Source organism: Jaculus jaculus, chromosome X (assembly GCF_020740685.1).
Source record: "Jaculus jaculus isolate mJacJac1 chromosome X, mJacJac1.mat.Y.cur, whole genome shotgun sequence".
In the NCBI taxonomy this organism is placed as follows: Eukaryota; Metazoa; Chordata; class Mammalia; order Rodentia; family Dipodidae; genus Jaculus; species Jaculus jaculus.
In genome coordinates this window covers 101,613,113-101,631,323 of record NC_059125.1, presented here as the reverse complement: position 1 = coordinate 101,631,323, position 18,211 = coordinate 101,613,113, and the positions used below count along the sequence as shown (strand labels likewise).

Below are 18,211 nucleotides of genomic sequence, written 5' to 3'. Positions count from 1 at the left end.
AAGAACCTTTAACCACTGAGCCATCTCCCCAACCCTAATATTGGTTTTTGAGAGAAGTTGGTACTCCTGGGACTGTAAGAACAGAGAGTCATACTCTTTGTTATGCAGATCACTGTCGTGACCACCAAGGTCTTTTTCATCCTTGACTTTGGGATCCTGTCAGGAGTCAGAGATACAGCACGGTTTTGTTTTTCTGACCACTGTAGTAGAACTGAGTACTACTTTCCCCAACTGCCCACTTTTCGGGGCCCTATACAACAACCACAGGGGCTAGGGAACAGGAATTAATTGGCTGTACTTTACTCCTAATTAATTACAGGTTTGGCTTAAGGGGTTTTTGTCCCCCCCCCCCATTTGGTTAGGTTTTTAATTTCTTTTGTTTGTTTGAGACAAAGTCTTCCTGTTCATCTGCCCTTGAATTCACAATCCTTCTGACTCCTTAGACCTTAGGTTAGGTGCAAACCACTTTTCTGGGCTAGGAAATTTTAAGTGCATTTAAGTCTAACCTACAGGGCGTCAAAGCAAGCAGGATTCCACTATAAAGAACAGCTCTGGCCCCGACTTTCTGTCCTTGACTACAGCTTACAATAGGGTTCTCAATGCCAGTGGTCTCCTCTTCTCAGAATCCATGCACCAGGAATTCCAACAAGAGGCACCTGTGGCGTTGTCTCGCAGAACACCAGTCCTCCCAGATACTATTTCAGATCTTGGACAGAAGATGGCAGTATATACTGCTTTATTTCAAAAGCCCTTGGCTCATGAATGAAGCAAGTGAAGAGGGGGTGGGGCGTGGAACTGAAACTGACATCTATTTGTGTTTTATATAAAAACTTATCTTTGGGAGTATTTTCTTTTTTCTGGGAGCCAATAATTACTGGATCTTGTACATTCAACTAATGTCAAGTATCGCAGTCCTGAGACACCCTAGAATCTTCTCATTTGCTCCCCGGGTGCAACCCTGAAGCTTACAAGAGCTGTAGCACAACTCCGGGCACCAGGTTGCCCCCATATCTGCCCTTTCGCTTTACCTCTCTCATCCTTTTATATCCCTCCGCCGCCATTTCGGGACGCGTCACTCTGAGCCTCACGCTCCCTAGGGTCTCAAAGCGCTTTAAGCACTTGAGAGTCAGGAGGCCGTGTACCACCTAAGGTGACAGGTAGGAGCACGGAAAAACGGGACGAATGCAAGTTTTGTTGTTGTTACTGTTGTTTTATGAGGGAAAAAAAATGAGTGAGGCAGAAGAGGGAATGCTGAGGTCGGGGTGTGAAATAAAATGAGGGGAATATAGAAGGAAAAACATGAGAAAACTTTGAAAAGAGGGAATGCAGAAATAAACGGAGGAGTAAGGGAATGCAGAAATAGAGGAAAGAAGTACAGGAACTCAGAAATAGTGGAAAAAACAAAAATGGGAGAAAGGAGGGAAGAAAAGGCACAAGAAATGAATAAAAAAAGCGAGAAAATGATCAACTGAAATAGCGGAAAGAGCGGGAGAAGAAAAACGGAGAGCGGAGGATGAGGGCGACTTGAGACGAAAGCGAGAAGGGGGCAGATGCCCAGGAGAGCCCAGGGGGAATAGTGGCGTTGGATGGGGTTTCGGGGACAGAGCAGAAAGAGCAAATAGGCGGGAAAGAGCTGGTGCTACGTGCAATGAGCGTGTTTCGGTGACTTTTCCGTGGGGACATTTATTGACTCCTCCTGATGTGGTTTTGGCACTTTCGAGTTTAGGGAGCGATGACTGGTTTTCCGCGCACTTCACAACAGTGGGTTTGAGCGCTGCGGTTTAAAGGTACGCCACAGTACACGCGGCGCCGGGCGCGTGAGCTCAGCGTTTCTCCTGTAGGGGGACTCCTCAGCGGTGCCACTACTAACATTTTGCCCTCCCGACGAGCACTACACCCGAAAGACTGAGCGTCTGAGGGTGGCGCGGCGCTCGCTAGCTCACGGGGCGGGCGGCGAGCAGATTCTCCCTCCCTCCCCCAAAGCCTGGCGAGAGGTTTAGTTAGCCCAGAGCGCCGAGCCAGCGGGAACCGCGACGCTGAGCGCTCGCAGTGGGAAAAGCCGTGCGCCAGGGTCTCTCGGAACACAAGCGACGGTGCGAGCGGCCGCGAGGGCGCCGGGAGGTGGGCGGGCGGACTTGGCTGGGGTCCTCCGCCGTGGAGTTGCGGCGGCGCGTCCTCCTCGGGTCCGCGTCTGGGTATAATTTCCACACAGTCATAGCTCGGTTTAGACTCGAGCGCCTGCAGCTTGCCTCACGGGGCTCCTGAGGCAGCCGCTGCCGCTTCAGCCCGCGCGGCTCCTTAGCCCAGCCCGAGAAAGACAGGAGCCAAGCAGGGAAGGGAGCGAGGACGCGCCCGGGCTTCCTCAGACTCTGCCCGGCCGCCCTTCCTGCGGCAGCAGGTCCGCCCCGAGCCCGGCTCACGCTTGGGAAACTTGGGACGGCGCTGGAGCCTCGTGTAGTACTTCAAGGGGGCGGCCCTGCCTTCCAGAGAGGAGGGGGAGGAGGAGGAGGAAGTAAGCCCAAAGGATCCGCTCCGAGCTATTAGTCCAGCTGTTTCTATTCGCACCCTAAGCGCCACAGCCAGAAGGGGCCCCGAACTGAAGGTGTCTGGCTTTCAGGCACTAATCTCCACCTCTTCTCCCCACAGCTTGTCTTCTCTAGGCACCCTGGAGTCACCAAAGGCAAGTTCAGCGGGGGCGCACCTGCCAGACGCCCCAGACCTCGCAGGCCAGGGGCCCTCCGAGCCTAAAAAGATGGCTCAGTCCAAGATGGACTGTCGCTCACCTGTGGGCCTGGACTGCTGCAACTGTTGTCTGGACCTGGCCAATAGGAGCGAGCTCCAGGGAGACAGCAGTGGGGACAACAACAACCGGAGCAGCCCCACAGTGAGCAACTTTAGGCAGCTGCAGGAGAAGCTGATCTTTGAGAACCTCAACACGGACAAGCTCAACAGCATAATGCGGCAGGATTCTCTGGAGCCCGTGCTGCGGGACCCCTGCTACCTGATCAACGAGGGCATCTGCAACCGCAACATCGATCAGACCATGCTCTCCATTCTGCTCTTCTTCCACAGGTGGGTGTGTGGGCACGTGGGGGCAACAAAATACCTTTCTGCTTGCACCAGCTTCATTTCTGACAAGGGGCAAACTAGGAAGTTCACAAGGGACACTGGGGGAGGTCAGGCTCACCAGCTGCCATAACTGAACTTTTTTGCAACCTAGCTAGAGCCCTGCAAAGCTCAGACAGCGCAAGCTTATTCTGAAGACTATCTGCAAAAACGCAAAAAAAAGGGGGTTTCTAGGGCCCAAAAGGTGGGCGGACTTCATATGGTATGGAAGTAACTGTTTGGTACCCCCTTCCCAATTGCGCATATTTTCTTTAGTCTTTGAGAAGATTCTGCCAAGAAGTCCTCTTGGAAAAATGAGTTCCACCCTACTCACAAGCTCAAACTCGGATTGAAATTGCAAGAGCTTTTCTATTACTGAGTGGCACTAGCTCACAGTGAGGACAAGAAAAATGCCAAGACAAATTGGGCTGCTGGTGGGGAAGGTGGAGGGTGAAATATAGGAGCAATCAGAGATTTCTGAAAAATTTTTGAGGCTATGGATGAGGAAGAACCCATCTCCTCCATGGATCACAGCCCTCAAGTTTGAATGCAGGTGAAGAGCAACCCCAGAGAACATACTTGAGTGCCTCAAGAACTTGTGTGTGGCAGGAGAGTGAATGATTCCACATCCGTGCAGACATGTGTTGGAGTGTGTTTCAGACTTCCTAGAAAACCAACTTGGGGAGCAAGAATGATAGAGGGAAAGGGATAAACACAATGAGAATACCCAAGGCAGCCACTGTCCCGCAGTCTGAGATGATCTGGTATGAAGGACTTATAACGGGCAATTTTAGAGGCAAGAGAGGGGACTTCAGGAAACCCTGCCATGGGTTTGATGTTCTTAGTACTAGTGTGGGTGTGTTGTGCACACAGGTGGGCGGGGGAGAGACGTGGATTTTAATCTTGCTCAATGAAACAGGTTATGTAAGAGAGACATCCCTGCTGTGAAAGACCTGAATGATTGTACATGTTATGGCCCTATCTTTCTGTAATAGTATGAGCTTTCTGGCCTGTTTAAGGCTCTGAGATTCCAGCCTGTGGGCTAGTGCTGTACTCAAAGTGATAAATATGTTGAACACTCCAAAATTACTTGTTGACAGTGAAGCTCAAATAGTCTTTTGAGAGCAATCAAGAAAGACAACGAGGGCTGGAGAGATGGCTTAGCGGTTAAGCGCTGGCCTGTGAAGCCTAAGGACCCCTGTTCGAGGCTCGGTTCCCCAGGTCCCACATTAGCCAGATGCACAAGGGGGCGCACGCGTCTGGAGTTCGTTTGCAGAGGCTGGAAGCCCTGGCGCGCCCATTCTCTCTCTCTCCCTCTATCTGTCTTTCTCTCTGTGTCTGTCTCTCTCAAATAAATTAAAAAAAAAATTAAAAAAAAAAAGAAAGAAAGACAACAAGGGCTGGAGAGATGGCTTAGCGGTTAAGTGCTTGCCTGTGAAGCCTAAGGACCCTGGTTTGAGGCTCGGTTCCCCAGGTCCCACGTTAGCCAGATGCACAAGGGGGTGCACGCGTCTGTAGTTCGTTTGCAGAGGCTGGAAGCCCTGGCGCGCCCATTCTCTCCCTCTCCCTCTATCTGTCTTTCTCTCTGTGTCTGTCGCTCTCAAATAAATAAATAAATAAATAAATAAATAAATAAATAAATAAATAAATAAATAAATAAATAAGAAAAAAAAAAAAAGAAAGACAACGACACATTCACAAACTAATAAAACCAGGTTTGCCTCCTTTGTCCCAAGACAAGTCCGCCATGGCCTCCCCTCTCACCTCAGCTCCAGAGGTTCCACACAGGAAGAAGCAAGGCCACAGATTTACATAATATTCTTATATCAAGTTGTATTTCTCAGACTTTTTGAAATTTATTTTTTTATTTATTTATTACAGACAGAGAGAGAGAGAGAGAGAGGGAGGGAGGGAGAGAGAGAGTGAGAATGGGCGCACCAGGGCTTCCAGCCACTGCAAACAAACTCTAGACGTGTGCAGCCCCCTTGTGCATCTGGCTAATGCGGGTCCTGGGGAATTGAACCTGAGTCCTTTGGCTTTGCAGGCAAGTGCCTTTAATCACTAAGCAATCCCTCCAGCCCTCTCAGACATTTGATGGCATTGAAGCCCTTTCCCATGTATTATTTCACTTCAGGCATCAAATTATCTCCTTGTCTAAGACATAGACATGACAGGTTTCAAGAGAATGTTCATTTCTGGTGAAAGATTACTACAAGTGTATTCAGCCTACAGATGCTTAAGCCCTGTGGAGACAAATCCCTAACAGGTTCCTAATGATTGGCTTGCTGGCTCAGCTTGGGTGGAGAGTGGCGGGGGGGGGGGGGTGAAGAATAGGGGCAGAAACCTGGAAAGAGTGCATGTAGCATTTAAGTTCAACTGGGAGAACTAGTACTCCTCTAGGGCTTTGGTAAAGTGAGAGGGAGTGGTATCTATGCTTCTGGGCCTACCAGGATAGGACCTGAATAAGTGAGGTGTGAGGCTGAGATCAAAGAATTTATGCTGTCATACTTCAGGAGCATCCTGATTCCTTTGATGTTCTTTTTTTGTTTGTTTGTTTATTTTTATTTATTTATTTGAGAGCAACAGAGAGAGAGAGAGAATGACCACTCTAGGGCCTCCAGTCACTGCAAACGAACTCCAGATGCATATGCCACCTTGTGCATCTGGCTTATGTGGGTCCTGGGGAATTGAGACTCAAACCAGGGTCCTTAGGCTTCACAGGCAAGCACTTAACCACTAAGCCATTTCTCCAGCCCCCCATTTGATTTTCTTGAAAGAAAAGACCTCCTTTGTCACCCACTCCACTGACAACCATTTTTGATGCTTGTTTTTTTGGCAGTTTAGAAGTGCTACTGAATGGGGATGAATAAGGATATTGAAGGCACTGGCTGAGGGAAGAGGACAGACTAGTGCACCTGAGCTCTCTGTTCCCTAGGAACAGAGGGACAATGTCCTAAGCTGCAGCAGCAGAGCAAACCAGCAGGCCATCATGCTTTCTGTGAGGAATGACAGAGTTCTTTGACAACAACTTTGTAAGTTTTAGCAGGACAAAGCATTTTCTCACTTTCCTTGATGACTACAATTGGAAATTTCAAATTCATTTTTGGTATTGCAGAGAATGACATGCTTATTAGCAAAATAGGAGGCAATTATTGCTGGTCATGGAGCTTCTTCAACATCTAGGCCAGACAGTTGGCTACATGAACAATTCTTGCCCTCCTTCATTTAATTCCCTGGGTTTCTATATTCATAATTCAGCCATCATTTTTACTGTAGATGTTTCATGATTAGACATTTCAGGTTATTTGTGGTGCCTTTTTCCTTTATCAACTTTTCAGGCCCCTTCTCATATTGGAGATGCTACTCTTCCCCACCCCTTGATTCCCGTAGCCTACTCTCCTGCTTTCAGGGCTCTAGTAACCTCTTCTGGGCAGGGAACATTCTTGATTTATATCTGTTTCATTTGCTTTGACCAGTATGTCCCTGGCTCCCAGCTTAGGTCTTGGTTTCTTGGAACTTGAGAGTGGAAGCAATTTGAGGGGAGGGCTATTTTTTACTTGCTTCCTACACCAGTCTTTCTTCAAGCCACCTCCTTTCAAAATAATTTGCATTTTTATTAGCTTGAGCCTGAGGATGGGTTTCACCCTCAGGTATCTTTGCCATTGTCCCAACTAAAAAAAACCAAACAGCTTGCCCAACCTTAATGGTGGTAATAAACAGTTGTAGCTTAAGTAATCTAAAATCAATCTTTGTGCCAGTAACTTCAGACTTGCTGGAATTTTTCCTGGGATAAACTGTACATCTTCCATATCCTTCTGTTCTATATTTCTTCCAAGCACACCAGTCCATTACTTTTAAATTCAACTTTGATCAAATATCAGGTCATGGGCAGTACACAACCAGCCTTTCTGCCAGCAGCCCAGTTCCAACAAAGTTCTCTCCTTCCCCTTTGAAAGTTCATAAACCAAGCCATCACAGTCCACAATTATTTCTGCATTTAGCATTTTAAAACTCATCAGAATAGGCCATCAAGCTTTGCATTTAGCACACACTGCAAGTCTTCTCCAGCCCAAAGTACCATATCTCTCCTGCAATCGCATTCCAAAAGACCAAAACCCACATGGTCAGATTCATTGCAGCAACAATCACACTTGCTGGTATCAATTTTCCTGTTGTGCTACTGTGACAAACACCTGATCAGAAGCAACTTATGGGAGAAAAGGGTTTATTTCAGGCCTATTGATTCTCCTAGACTCTTGTGGAAAAGAGGTATATTTTAAACACCATTCTGTCAATCTTATGCAATGTAACCAATAACTACAAAGGATTATTTGTTAGCATGTATTATTCATTTATAATGTACACTGATACCTCATAATCTCATTTAGTATTTACACAAACCCAGTGAAATAGGTATTACCACTATTTTCACTTTAAAAAGAAGGAAACTGATGCTTGGAAAAATTGGGTAACTTGTCCTACACCTCCCAATGAAGAACAGAGCCAAGGCTGCAACTGAAATCATGGATTCTGTAGTATGTTAAATGTCTCTGAAGTATTAAAATAACACCAATAAAATGTTTAGAACACTAACGATTTACTTATGAAGTAGAAGAAAACTGTAACAACCCTATGGAACTTAATTATTTGAATAGGCTTGTAATACTAGACAATTTACAATGGAGGTAGAATGTGCTAGGCAATCAGCTAAAATGTCCAATTTAAATGTAGTATATACGAAAGTTAGGGCTGGAGAGATGGTTTAGTGTTTCAGGCACTTGCCTGCAAAGCCTAAGGACCCAGGTCTGATTCCTCAGTACCCATGTAAGCTAGATGCACAAGGTGGCACATGTGTCTGGAATTCATTTGCATTGACTAGATGCCCTGGCACACCCATTCTCTCCGTACCTCCCTCTCTCTTTCTATCTGTCTCTTTCTCTCTCTCATAAATAAATAAATAAACAAATAAATATTTAAATAAAGCTAAGTTGAAATGTAAAGTGGTTTAATTCTCTGACCTGTAAGGCATGGCAAGCTGACATAATATTGCTTTGCTGCTATAATTGCTTTTGCTATAGCCTCAATTTATTTCTAAGAGATTTCATTTTTTTAATTATTAAAAACCTTTATTAAAATTTACATAATCCCTTCTCAGCACACTCCCTTGCCCCCTCCTTCATCATCCCTCCACAGAACCCCCTTTTCTTTCTTACTCTTCCCTCTTTTTTGCCCTCCTCCATCTCCATGACAACATATTAATGAGCCCAATATTATGCAGGTCTTATGCAGGTAACTATAGTCACTGTAAGTTTTGAGATGGTCTCACATTTCAGCCAAGGATGTCCTGAAATTCACTGTAGCCCAGGCTCACCTCAAACTCAAAACAATCCTTCTATCTCAGCCTCCCTCATGCTAAGATTACAGGTGTGAGCCATCACACCTGGCTAAGTCAACTCTATTCTGCCTTTGGTCCCAGAGCACACCTGCCCAGTGTCATTCAAAATATTCTGAATCTGGCTTCCCTTCAGCTCTAAAATTCCTAGTAGTTATCAGTTCTGACCTAGTACCAACTGGTTCTCACACATAGATTCTCAATCAGAAAATAATAGTAAATATTTCTTATTGTTTGATGTAGGCTAACTAATTTAAAATTCCATGTTGTGCTGGTATATAATAATATAGAGAAAGATATAGATTCAGAGATTTTTGCAGAAAAATTTAAATAAAAGCTATTTGTTTTTTGAGTCTTAGCATGAATAATTTCATAATTTGTTTTCCAAGGAATTTGACTACTTACAGAGTGTAATATGAGTGGCTGCATATGATAGGACCTAAATTCATATTATTTAGGATTCAATTCTCTGTTGCTGTGCTGTCCAAAACCCCTCTCTCTTAATGTGGAGTACACCATAAGAAGCTCTGAACTAGAGATTGCAATCCTTTGTCAACTAATTTAACATTTGATTTCAAGGTTGGAATTCTTTGCCATAGGCAGGTTTTCAGTTTCTATGTGGTTAAGCCTGCCATTCTTTGCCTTAGTGATTTTTGCTTTTGGTATCAAGCTTCAAAAGTCCTTCCTTAGTCCAAGGTAATTTAAAAATAACTATTTCCTGAGTGACTATTAGTCTAAAAAATAGACACCCTTGGATTGAGAGACAGTCTCCACTGAAAACACAAATGCATTTGCAAACTTATGTTCAGAGTTTGGATATCTCATGAGAACCTTGCTGTATAAGAAACTATCATTTTTTTTTATTAGTTTTGTACTCAGTAAATACAGTCAAGTTGGTACCATTGTTAACATCCTTCCTGTCCTCCCCCCTCCACAGAGATCCTCCTTGTTGTGGAATATGGGTCATACATTGTGGGTTAGCCATCAGTTACGAGTAGGAGGCAATGTCTCTGTGTATCATGACCCAACGTGTGGCTCTGACATTCTTTCTGCCCCCTCTTTCGCAAATTTCCCTGAGCCATGTTGGGTTCATTTTGGGTCTGCTTCAGTGATGAGGTCTTGGGAGACTCTGTGTCTCTGGATATCTGGTTTGGTAGGAGTTGATTGTTCTCTGTGTCTATCTCCTTCACCATTGTGCTGGTAGCATGTTCACCAAGAAAACAGCACTCTTGCTTGTTTCCCCAGTTATTCTTAGTTTAAGCTGGGGCCCTTTTGAGGTATGATGGGGTGGTTTTCTCCTTACAATCTGCTTCTATCTGAAAAAGACACGCAAATTCTCCAACTGAGAGTAAAGTTAGCATCAGATAAATGGCTTAACCCTTTTTTTATTTTAGAGAAAGAATGTATTATGTGTAGGCCCTCTTGTAGCCCATGATTGGTGGGAGCTTGATAATGGAGAGCAGGCTCATTTTGTCAAGGCACAGATGTGTATTGCAGTTTCTTGGAGGCTAGTATATAAGTGTTAACATCTTGTTGATGAGTAAGCCTGGTGCCCTACTAGCACCTACTATTACATATGGGTATGTAGGTGTCATATATATATATATATATATATATATATATATATATATATATATATATCATACATTGCATAATATATATGCAACATAAAATCCATTAGTTTAATCATTGTATCCATTAAATAGTACCTCATGCTCCCCTCTCCCAAGATTCTGGTAACCTGGTACTTTTTATTTCTATTGATTTGTCTATTCTTAATATTTCATGTAAATGGACTTATGTAATATGTGGCCTTAATGTCTGGATTCTTTCACTCAAATTATGTTTGTAAAATTTATCCATGTTGTGACATGTAACACTATCCTCATTTTGGGACTTAATAATATTCCATTGTATAACTCTAATACATTTTGTTTATGCATTCATCTGCCAGTCACATTGGTTGGCTATTTCTACTCTTTGGACATTGTGGAGAAGCTACTGTGAACACTGGTGTACAAGTAGCTGTTGCAACTGCTGGGTGCAATTCTTTTGGGGATATACCTGAGGCTGTCATTGTTCACCTATTGTTCAGCACAATTTTTGGTCCTCTATTCATAGCCATTACTCATCATTAACTTTTTTGTGTGGATTTGTTTCTCAGACCTTGGGACAGGGTGTCAGCTCACCAGAAGTAGGATTCTGTATGACATGGGGAAACCAAGTTTGGAGAACACTGGTGGAGAGAAAGGGTGAGAGTTCTTGAAATGGCCAAGTGTGGGGGGTACTGAGCAGTATGAGAGCTCATGAGGTCTGCTTGGAAGGTTGAATTCTTAAAGACAAGGATAAGAATATACATAGAGGCTGGATAGATGGCTCTGTGATTAAGGTGCTTGCCAATTAAGCCTAATGGCCCAGATTCAATCCGCAATACCCACGTAAAGCCAGATGCACATAGTGGAGCATGCATTTGGAGTTCATTTGCAGTGGCAGGAGGCCCTTATGCACCCATACTCACTATCTCTGCCTGCCTCTTTCTCTCTGTCTCTAAAATAAATAAAATATTTTAAGAGTAGTGCATTGAGGGGCTGGAAAGATGGCTTAGTGGTTAAGGCGTTTGCCTGCAAACCCAAAGGATCCCGGTTCAATTCTCCAGGACACACGTAAGCCAGATGCACAAGGGAGTGCATGCATCTGGAGTTAATTTTCCATGGCTGGAGGCCCTGGCACACTCTTTCTTTCTCTCTCCCCTTTCCCTTTTTCAAATAAATAAATAAAATATTTTTAAAATGCAAAAAAAAAAAAAAAGAATGGGACATTGAGCCAGATGTGGTGGTGCATGCCTTTAATCCCAGCACTTAGGAGGCAGAGGTAGGAAGATTGCCTTGAGTTCGAGGCCACCCTGAGACTACATAGTGAATCATCCCAGGTCAGCTTGGACCAGAGCAACACCCTGCCTCGAAAAACCAAAAAAAAAAAAAAAAAAGAATAGGCCATGAATTGTTATCTACTTTTCAGATTAGCCCAGAACCATCCACACCCATACCTTGGAAAATAACACCTTGAAGGGTGACCTTATTTTCCCTCCCCACCTTATATTTGTACTTCCAGATAAACTTACAAGCTCTCATTCCAGATACAGTATTGGCCTTTTTTCAGATCTAGACCCAAAGGCCAAGGAGTCTGCATAAATGGCGATGAATGTGTCTGTCCAAAGTTTCCAGGGTTCTTGGGCCCATCAGTGATGGTGTACAACAAAATAGTAGGCCCCACCTGTGGGTTGTTTGTGAGGAATGAGGTTAGCTGTGTCTATACCTAGTGGAGCCATTGCAATGTTTGCTCATCATGATTCTGCGCCTACCTGAACTTTCTCCTCTTATGTAAGGCATCCCTCAAGATAACTGCAAATCTGTAATCTGTCCTGGCTGGTTGGGTTTACATAACAAGTTGGTTGGTGTCATGCAATAGTCTCTTGAGCCCAGGAGAAACCAGTGTGCTGTTAGAGGCTGGAGCTTGGGCTCAGTTGGAGGGGCACTTTATGTGCTCATTGTACTCAAGGGAGAGCATTCTGTGACCACGGGGTCAAAAAGATGAAATTTCTCTTTTAGATGAAGGGAGTAATAATGACTCAGTACATATTGTGCTGTCCCAATGTCTGCAATAATAGGACAAGGGTTAGGGCTTAATTTTAATGCTAGAGCTTTGGCAGGCAAGGCCCTCCATGGAACCCCAAGGCCTATTGGGAGTCCTGTAAAGGCCAGAAGGCTAGTGTCCAGCCTCAGCAATCTCAGTCCAATGAGGATTCAGCCTAGCAAAAATGTCTTCTGTAAGTCACTGTCTTCCATGCTGAAACCCAGTTTAACTAAGGAGTTGGAGAGGGAATAAAACAGAAGCAGAAAGCTAGCTTCTCTAAATACTCTCCAAGCAGGAAGCAGTCTTATCAGCATGCAAGGCAAATTCACCTGTACCTTCTAGCTAAAAATCTTCCCAGAAGTAGCTGTTGCACTTTTGGAAATGCACTAAGAGGTATAAGCTCCCAGCCAACACAGGAGACTGAATGGGAAGTTTCCCTTTATGCAGACATTAGCCAAAGGGAAAATGAACTGGAGGTAAGCTTGGTTAATGATGACTGAGGCACGCTATTGCCTTCCTCTCCTGGGAACAACATTCCTCAAATGGATCCAGCCTGAGACTTCTCCCCTGCTTATGGACAAAGTATCACAGAAACCTTCCCCATACCTTCCTTGAAGGAAGAATTTACTCACAAAATAGTCTTGATTTTTCAACCTACTTCTTCTTGTCTTCTTTTTAGGGCAGATAGAGAGCAGCTGTTCACAATGTAGGAGACTGGTGGGTATTCCCATTGCTCTGTGTTATGCAGGCTAGTGATTGGCTCCAACTATCCCTGAGGAAAAGGAAGATGAGAAGAGGAAAGAAAGTGAATTCAGTAGCTACTGCTCCCCCTAGTACCCCTGCTTAGCGTCTCTTTAGCCTCACTTTCTAGACTATGCCGGGGTTAAGCCAGGCTGAGGGCCCTGACTCACATCTCTTGTATCTCTTATGTAACAGTACCAGGTCAGTAAGGCAGCAAGCTTCTGCTTACTGAATGGTGGGCTTCCCTGGAGCTAGGCATCTGGAAGCCTGCTGGGGGGTCTAAGTGGAACTCATACTTTCTAAGGAAAAGCCTAATCTCTCCCGACTCGGGCAAACAGCTGGCTCAAAGGAAAATGCCAGGCTTCAAAGGGAAACCCCCTTGGCTCCTACACTTAGCTGTAAATGTAAACAGACAGGCAAGCTGAAGTAGACTTGATTTGGCTTAAGTCTTTCTGGAGGGGTGCTCCTGTTTTTACCTGATGATGCATGGCAAAAGAAATAGCCTGAAGCATGGAGGATCTCCAGAATAGGTCTCTATACTCCATCTTCCTTTATTGTCTGTTGGTTGGTTCAGGGACTGTTCTGGGGCCCCAGACTGATTGACACCAAGCAGAAGGGTTTAGCAGAAGGTAGAGGAGCTATTTGAAGGATGGCCTTTCATGAGCCAATTACCAGTCCATTCTCCATGAAGTCCCCAAGTCCCCAGACTGCCATGAATTCACAATAATTTTTAGTTCTCTTTCTAGCCTATTCAGAAAGTTACATTGCCAGCTTGATGCAACTGTATCTCAGTGAAATCAAAATTTCTCAATTTTGTGATATTCTTCTCTAATAAATGAATCTATCATTAAAACACAATATCCCCATCAATCTTATTTTCCATTGGTTTAAGGTTTGTGACAAAACCAATGACTCCTTCTCTTCTTTTTGTTGCCCCAGCCTGTCTGTCTCACTATGTTGCCACCAGGTAATTGGCTCACCAGCTAAGAGTAGGTGGGGAATGCCATTCTCTAGTCCAAGAAAGAGATAAAGAGACAAAAGGAAACTAAGTAAAAAAAAAAATGGCTTGGGAATTATCAGCAGGCATAGTTTGCATTCAGACCTCATACTCATGAGTCCTTGGATAAGCTCAACACTACCACTCCAGAACTTTAGAGAGCTGGCACCCCATATTCTCCAGATCACAGCCAGAAATTGTGAACCCTTCATAAATTTCCAGTGCCTCACTCCTCTCATTCCTTCTAGTCCTCTTCACCTTTTTGTCAGTTGCGGGGGGGGGAGGAAGAAAAGGAAAAGAAAAGAGAGAGTAGGAACTACTCAGTTTTAAGGCAATTTAGTCTGCCTGCACAGGTTCACAGAGAATGAATGATGGCAGGGTCTCATTCAGCCTTGAACCAAGTGAGTAAGCACTTCAATTAATCAACCCATCATTTACTGACCAATGGCCTGCTATTTATTGAGCACTGACTGCAGATTTATTGAGTGCCTCCTTACCCTGCTAGGTCCAGTAGAGGGCACAGGGATGTCAGAGGCTAGGGTTAAGATGTAAGGAGCTGAGGGTCTACCTACGGGGAACGGAGCCTCTACCCACCAAGTCCTAAAGTTGAGAATAGGAAGTCTTACAGGCTACAGCACTCTGAGAACTGAGTTGAGTCTCCTGGTCCTTGAGGGAAAGGACTTAAGCTTAGTAGAGCTTGGGCTGTGCCAAAGCAAACTAGGAACAGAGTATTTCTTTATGGCGGTGGCTTCCAGCAGAGCCTTAAAGAATGGGTTGGCTTTGGCAGGTGGTTAGCTGGCTGTCTGAATGGCTTTGTGGTTGGGAGAAAGAAGGAGAAGTTTATCAGACAAGCAGGGATCTTGGTAGGAAAGGGCTTGCCTGGAGTGGGGACACTTGATTCTTCATAGGCTGGAACTTAGAGTCACCAACCTTCAGGAACAAGAGAAAATGGCTCAGTTTGGCCCTCTCATTATTCCTCTCTGACTCAGGACAATTTGGACCTGGGATTGCTCTGAATAGGTGGATCATCCGGGGAATGGACGCAAGGCAGCAGCTTTCCCTTATGCCCATTGGAACCAGGAAGGTTGAACTTGAAGTAGAGTGGAGGTGCTTACTGGAGTATCTTGGGGCCATGGATTTGCATCTATATCTCTGGCCTCAGTCTTCACAAGGTTCCATTGGAAGTGAGTAATAGATGCAGAGCAGTGTCACAGTGCTGCCATAAGAATATAGACCATCCACCAAGTATTTCTGGGAAAAGGAGGCTGGTGGCTCTACACCTTGGTCAAATTCTTCTTTCTCAGGTACTCTGAAAATGAAGGCTTCTGATAGGGCTAAGGAAGGTAGCAGACTGGTGGCAAGGGAGAAGGAGCTGGGGTAGGAAAAAGCTTTTATGGCCAGTGTTCTGCCTTTCCTTTTCAGTGCCCTTTCCTCCAATTGATATCCTAGGCACCTGTGCCCACACCCCTTTCCTATAAGGGGTCTGGAGAAGTTACATTCAAGTTAATGAACTGAATCAATCAGCAAGAAATCCTCATTGCAAATTTTCCATGTGCCAAACTCAGTGTTTGGCACTTGATGTACAATAAAAATACACAAAAGGCATGGCCTCAGCTAGTCAGTGGGCTAGGAGAAGCAGATATTAACCAGGTGATCACATTAATGAATATGTAAATTACAAACTAAGTACCAAAAGACAAGAAGAATAGGCTTTGTCAGAGTAAAACAAAGAAGCATCCTGAGGAAGAGGTAACCACACTAAAAGAATGAATCTCTTAATATTCACATTCTAATAATCAGACCCAGACCATAGGATATATTGTCAGGGCCCCTTAAGCTATACCATATACTTATATCTCCATGGCCCTAGAAAACTTTTAGAACATGAATAGCTAGCAGGTCCAAAGGGGGAAGAATAACAACATTCTGACAAGTGAAAGGATAAGTTTGAAGTCCATGGGGCAACTAGCATTTGATGTCATCCTATTCTAAAAACAGTCCATGCCAGTATGGAAATGTGTAAAGGCTGGCTTTGGGGAACTGTGATAAAGACAGTGTAGCCTATGGGAAGGAAAGTTTGATTTTATAAATTATTCACTGTACAGCAAAAAGAAAGGGGGGTCTTCTGGGTTTTCTTTCCCTTTTTCAAGTTTCCTTTGGAGCTATGAATGCTTCTCATTGTACAGAGGCAGCAGGGCATAGTGCTTCGGGCTTTACTCCTTTCTGGGGCCCAAGGTGTAAATTCTCTGGGCTGCAAATATCAGGTATTTGCCCAAGCTGAAAAAAATAAAAAAAAAAAAACACTTGAATGCAGAAGGCAAAAGAGTCCACTCCTCTGATAAGGGTACAGAAATTATCAAAGGGACCCAAGGAGTTTTCCTGTGAGAGAAATGGCTCCATCACAATGGCATGGCAGGTAAGAACTAAGATCAGCATGATCCAAGAGAAATCTGATTGTGAAGGGTCAGGATAAGGGGAGCACAACTTGCTGAGCCTACAAGAGATAAATCTGGGACTTGTGGCACCTGGTGGGCAAAGCTAAAGAAACTAAGATCATTGATCTAAGAGAAGCTTAAGTGCATCAGGTGGGGGATAATCAAGAGAGAACTTGATTCTCAAGTAAAAGTCACAGCTCAGAAATGGTGTCTGTTTCCTGCCACACTAGGGCCAGAATTAGAGGAAACAGACTTATGCTGTAGCATGAAGAACTGAGATTAGATAGCATTAAGGACTTCCTGAGTACAAGCCCATCCAGAGAAGCTAGACAAATTTACAAAGGAGTATTATATGTAACTTTAAAATACAGCAAACTGATGACAATAGCAATGAAAAACCAGATAAAAGAGTGAGAAGGCTGGATCAATAAAGACCATGGACAGAGAGCAGACAGTTGGGGGAAATTAAAGGGGTCAGGACCAAGAACTTATAAGAAAAAGAAAAGTGCATGGTAAAAGATGAAAATATTTTAGTCAAAATGCTTTCATGGTAAAGATGTCATGAAAGTTCACTAGAAGCAACTCATTAACATATATTCCTGTGTTATTTGGTGGTGTGGGAAAATGAACTAAGAATCTGTTAGGGCCCTTTCCAGAACCCTCCATCTTTCTTGTCTCCTAGCTAAATTGATATCATTGAGGTGCCATGTCACCTATTTGGGGGATCATGATGGTGGTGCTGGCTCATCCCAGGTACCTGTGGCAAGGATGACTTCTCTCTCATGCATGCAACAAAGATTAGAAACAGAAGATACAAACCAACCATGCAGGATCCCTGCCACAGGAAAATTACAATTTAGTAGTTTTCACAGATACCAAAATAATAATTACAAAAATGATTGTATCATGAAAACTGATCACAATAAAGGAAAAGTATAGGGAGCTAGAAAATAGTATAAGGGGGTTTTCCCTGGGATTAGGAAGTCCAGAAAAGATAACCTTTTTTTTTTTCAAGACAGGGTCTCACTGGCCTTGAACTCATGAGCCTCCTACTTCAGCCTCCCTAGTGCTGGGATTACAGGAATGTGCCACTGTGCCTCCACTAAGAACATTTACCTTTTTAAGATTTAGGCATTGTCCATGGCCCACTGTGAGTGTTTGCCAAAACTCCGAGGAAAGAAAAGGCAAAATGAGTCCAATTATCATTAGTGCTCTCAGAAATAGATTTTGAATCTCCTCCGACACAATGAAGTCCTATCAGAGAGGTACAATCCCCTACCAAAGAAATTTTCTCACTGCCACTATCATACGGCCTTGATTTAGCCAGAATGATTCTGTATGGGTCATAATGGCCTGTAGATGAAAAATTGGATCTGGACAGCTAAGAGAACATCACCTGCCAGATGAACACGATGGACAAAGTAAAGAATTAATGTTCTGCAAATTACACTTGAAGGCTGAGTGGGGTGATTCATGCCTATGGTCCCAACTTTTGGGAGGCAGAAGCAGAAGGCTGAAGAGTTTATGGTCATCCTCATCTGTATAGTGAGTTTAAAACTAGCCTGTACTACATGAGACCTTATCTCCAAAAAGAAAGAGGAAAGCAAAGGAAGAGAAGGAGGGAAAGAAAGGGAAAGGAAAGGGGAAATAGGAAAAGATTGGAAGGGAGAAAAATGCACATGAAACTGCTCTCCTCACCAGAAATGGCCATGTCTATAAAATACTGTGTTCTAAGTCTCTGTGAGAGGCTTTGCTAATGTCCTCTCATTTTGTCTGCAGGGACCAGTGCTAAGAAGCAGTGGTCTTTTCCTGGGAAGCAAAAGGTCTATCAAGACAGGACCCACTTTGCTGTACTTTTATCCCTCTCTAGGAGGGCTGAGAGGTTCTGGATCTTCTAGGAGACTGTGA

At 44.1% G+C, this 18,211-nt stretch overlaps 1 protein-coding gene across 2 annotated transcripts in view; it reads left to right on the top strand.

The window, feature by feature from the left end:
* Window positions 1–1,141: 1,141 nt before the first annotated feature.
* The window catches only part of Tsc22d3 (TSC22 domain family member 3), a 74,466-nt gene continuing 57,396 nt past the window's right edge, over window positions 1,142–18,211 (top strand). Inside the window, exons 1-2 of one of the 2 annotated variants that reach the window (XM_045140573.1) lie at window positions 1,142–1,157; window positions 2,647–3,072. In XM_045140573.1, coding sequence (XP_044996508.1) covers window positions 2,753–3,072 — 320 coding nt within the window. In that variant the 5' untranslated portion in view covers window positions 1,142–1,157; window positions 2,647–2,752. Of the gene's footprint in view, window positions 1,158–1,957; window positions 2,094–2,646; window positions 3,073–18,211 lie in introns of those variants that run through there. The other variant, XM_004659148.2, reaches the window with a different exon arrangement.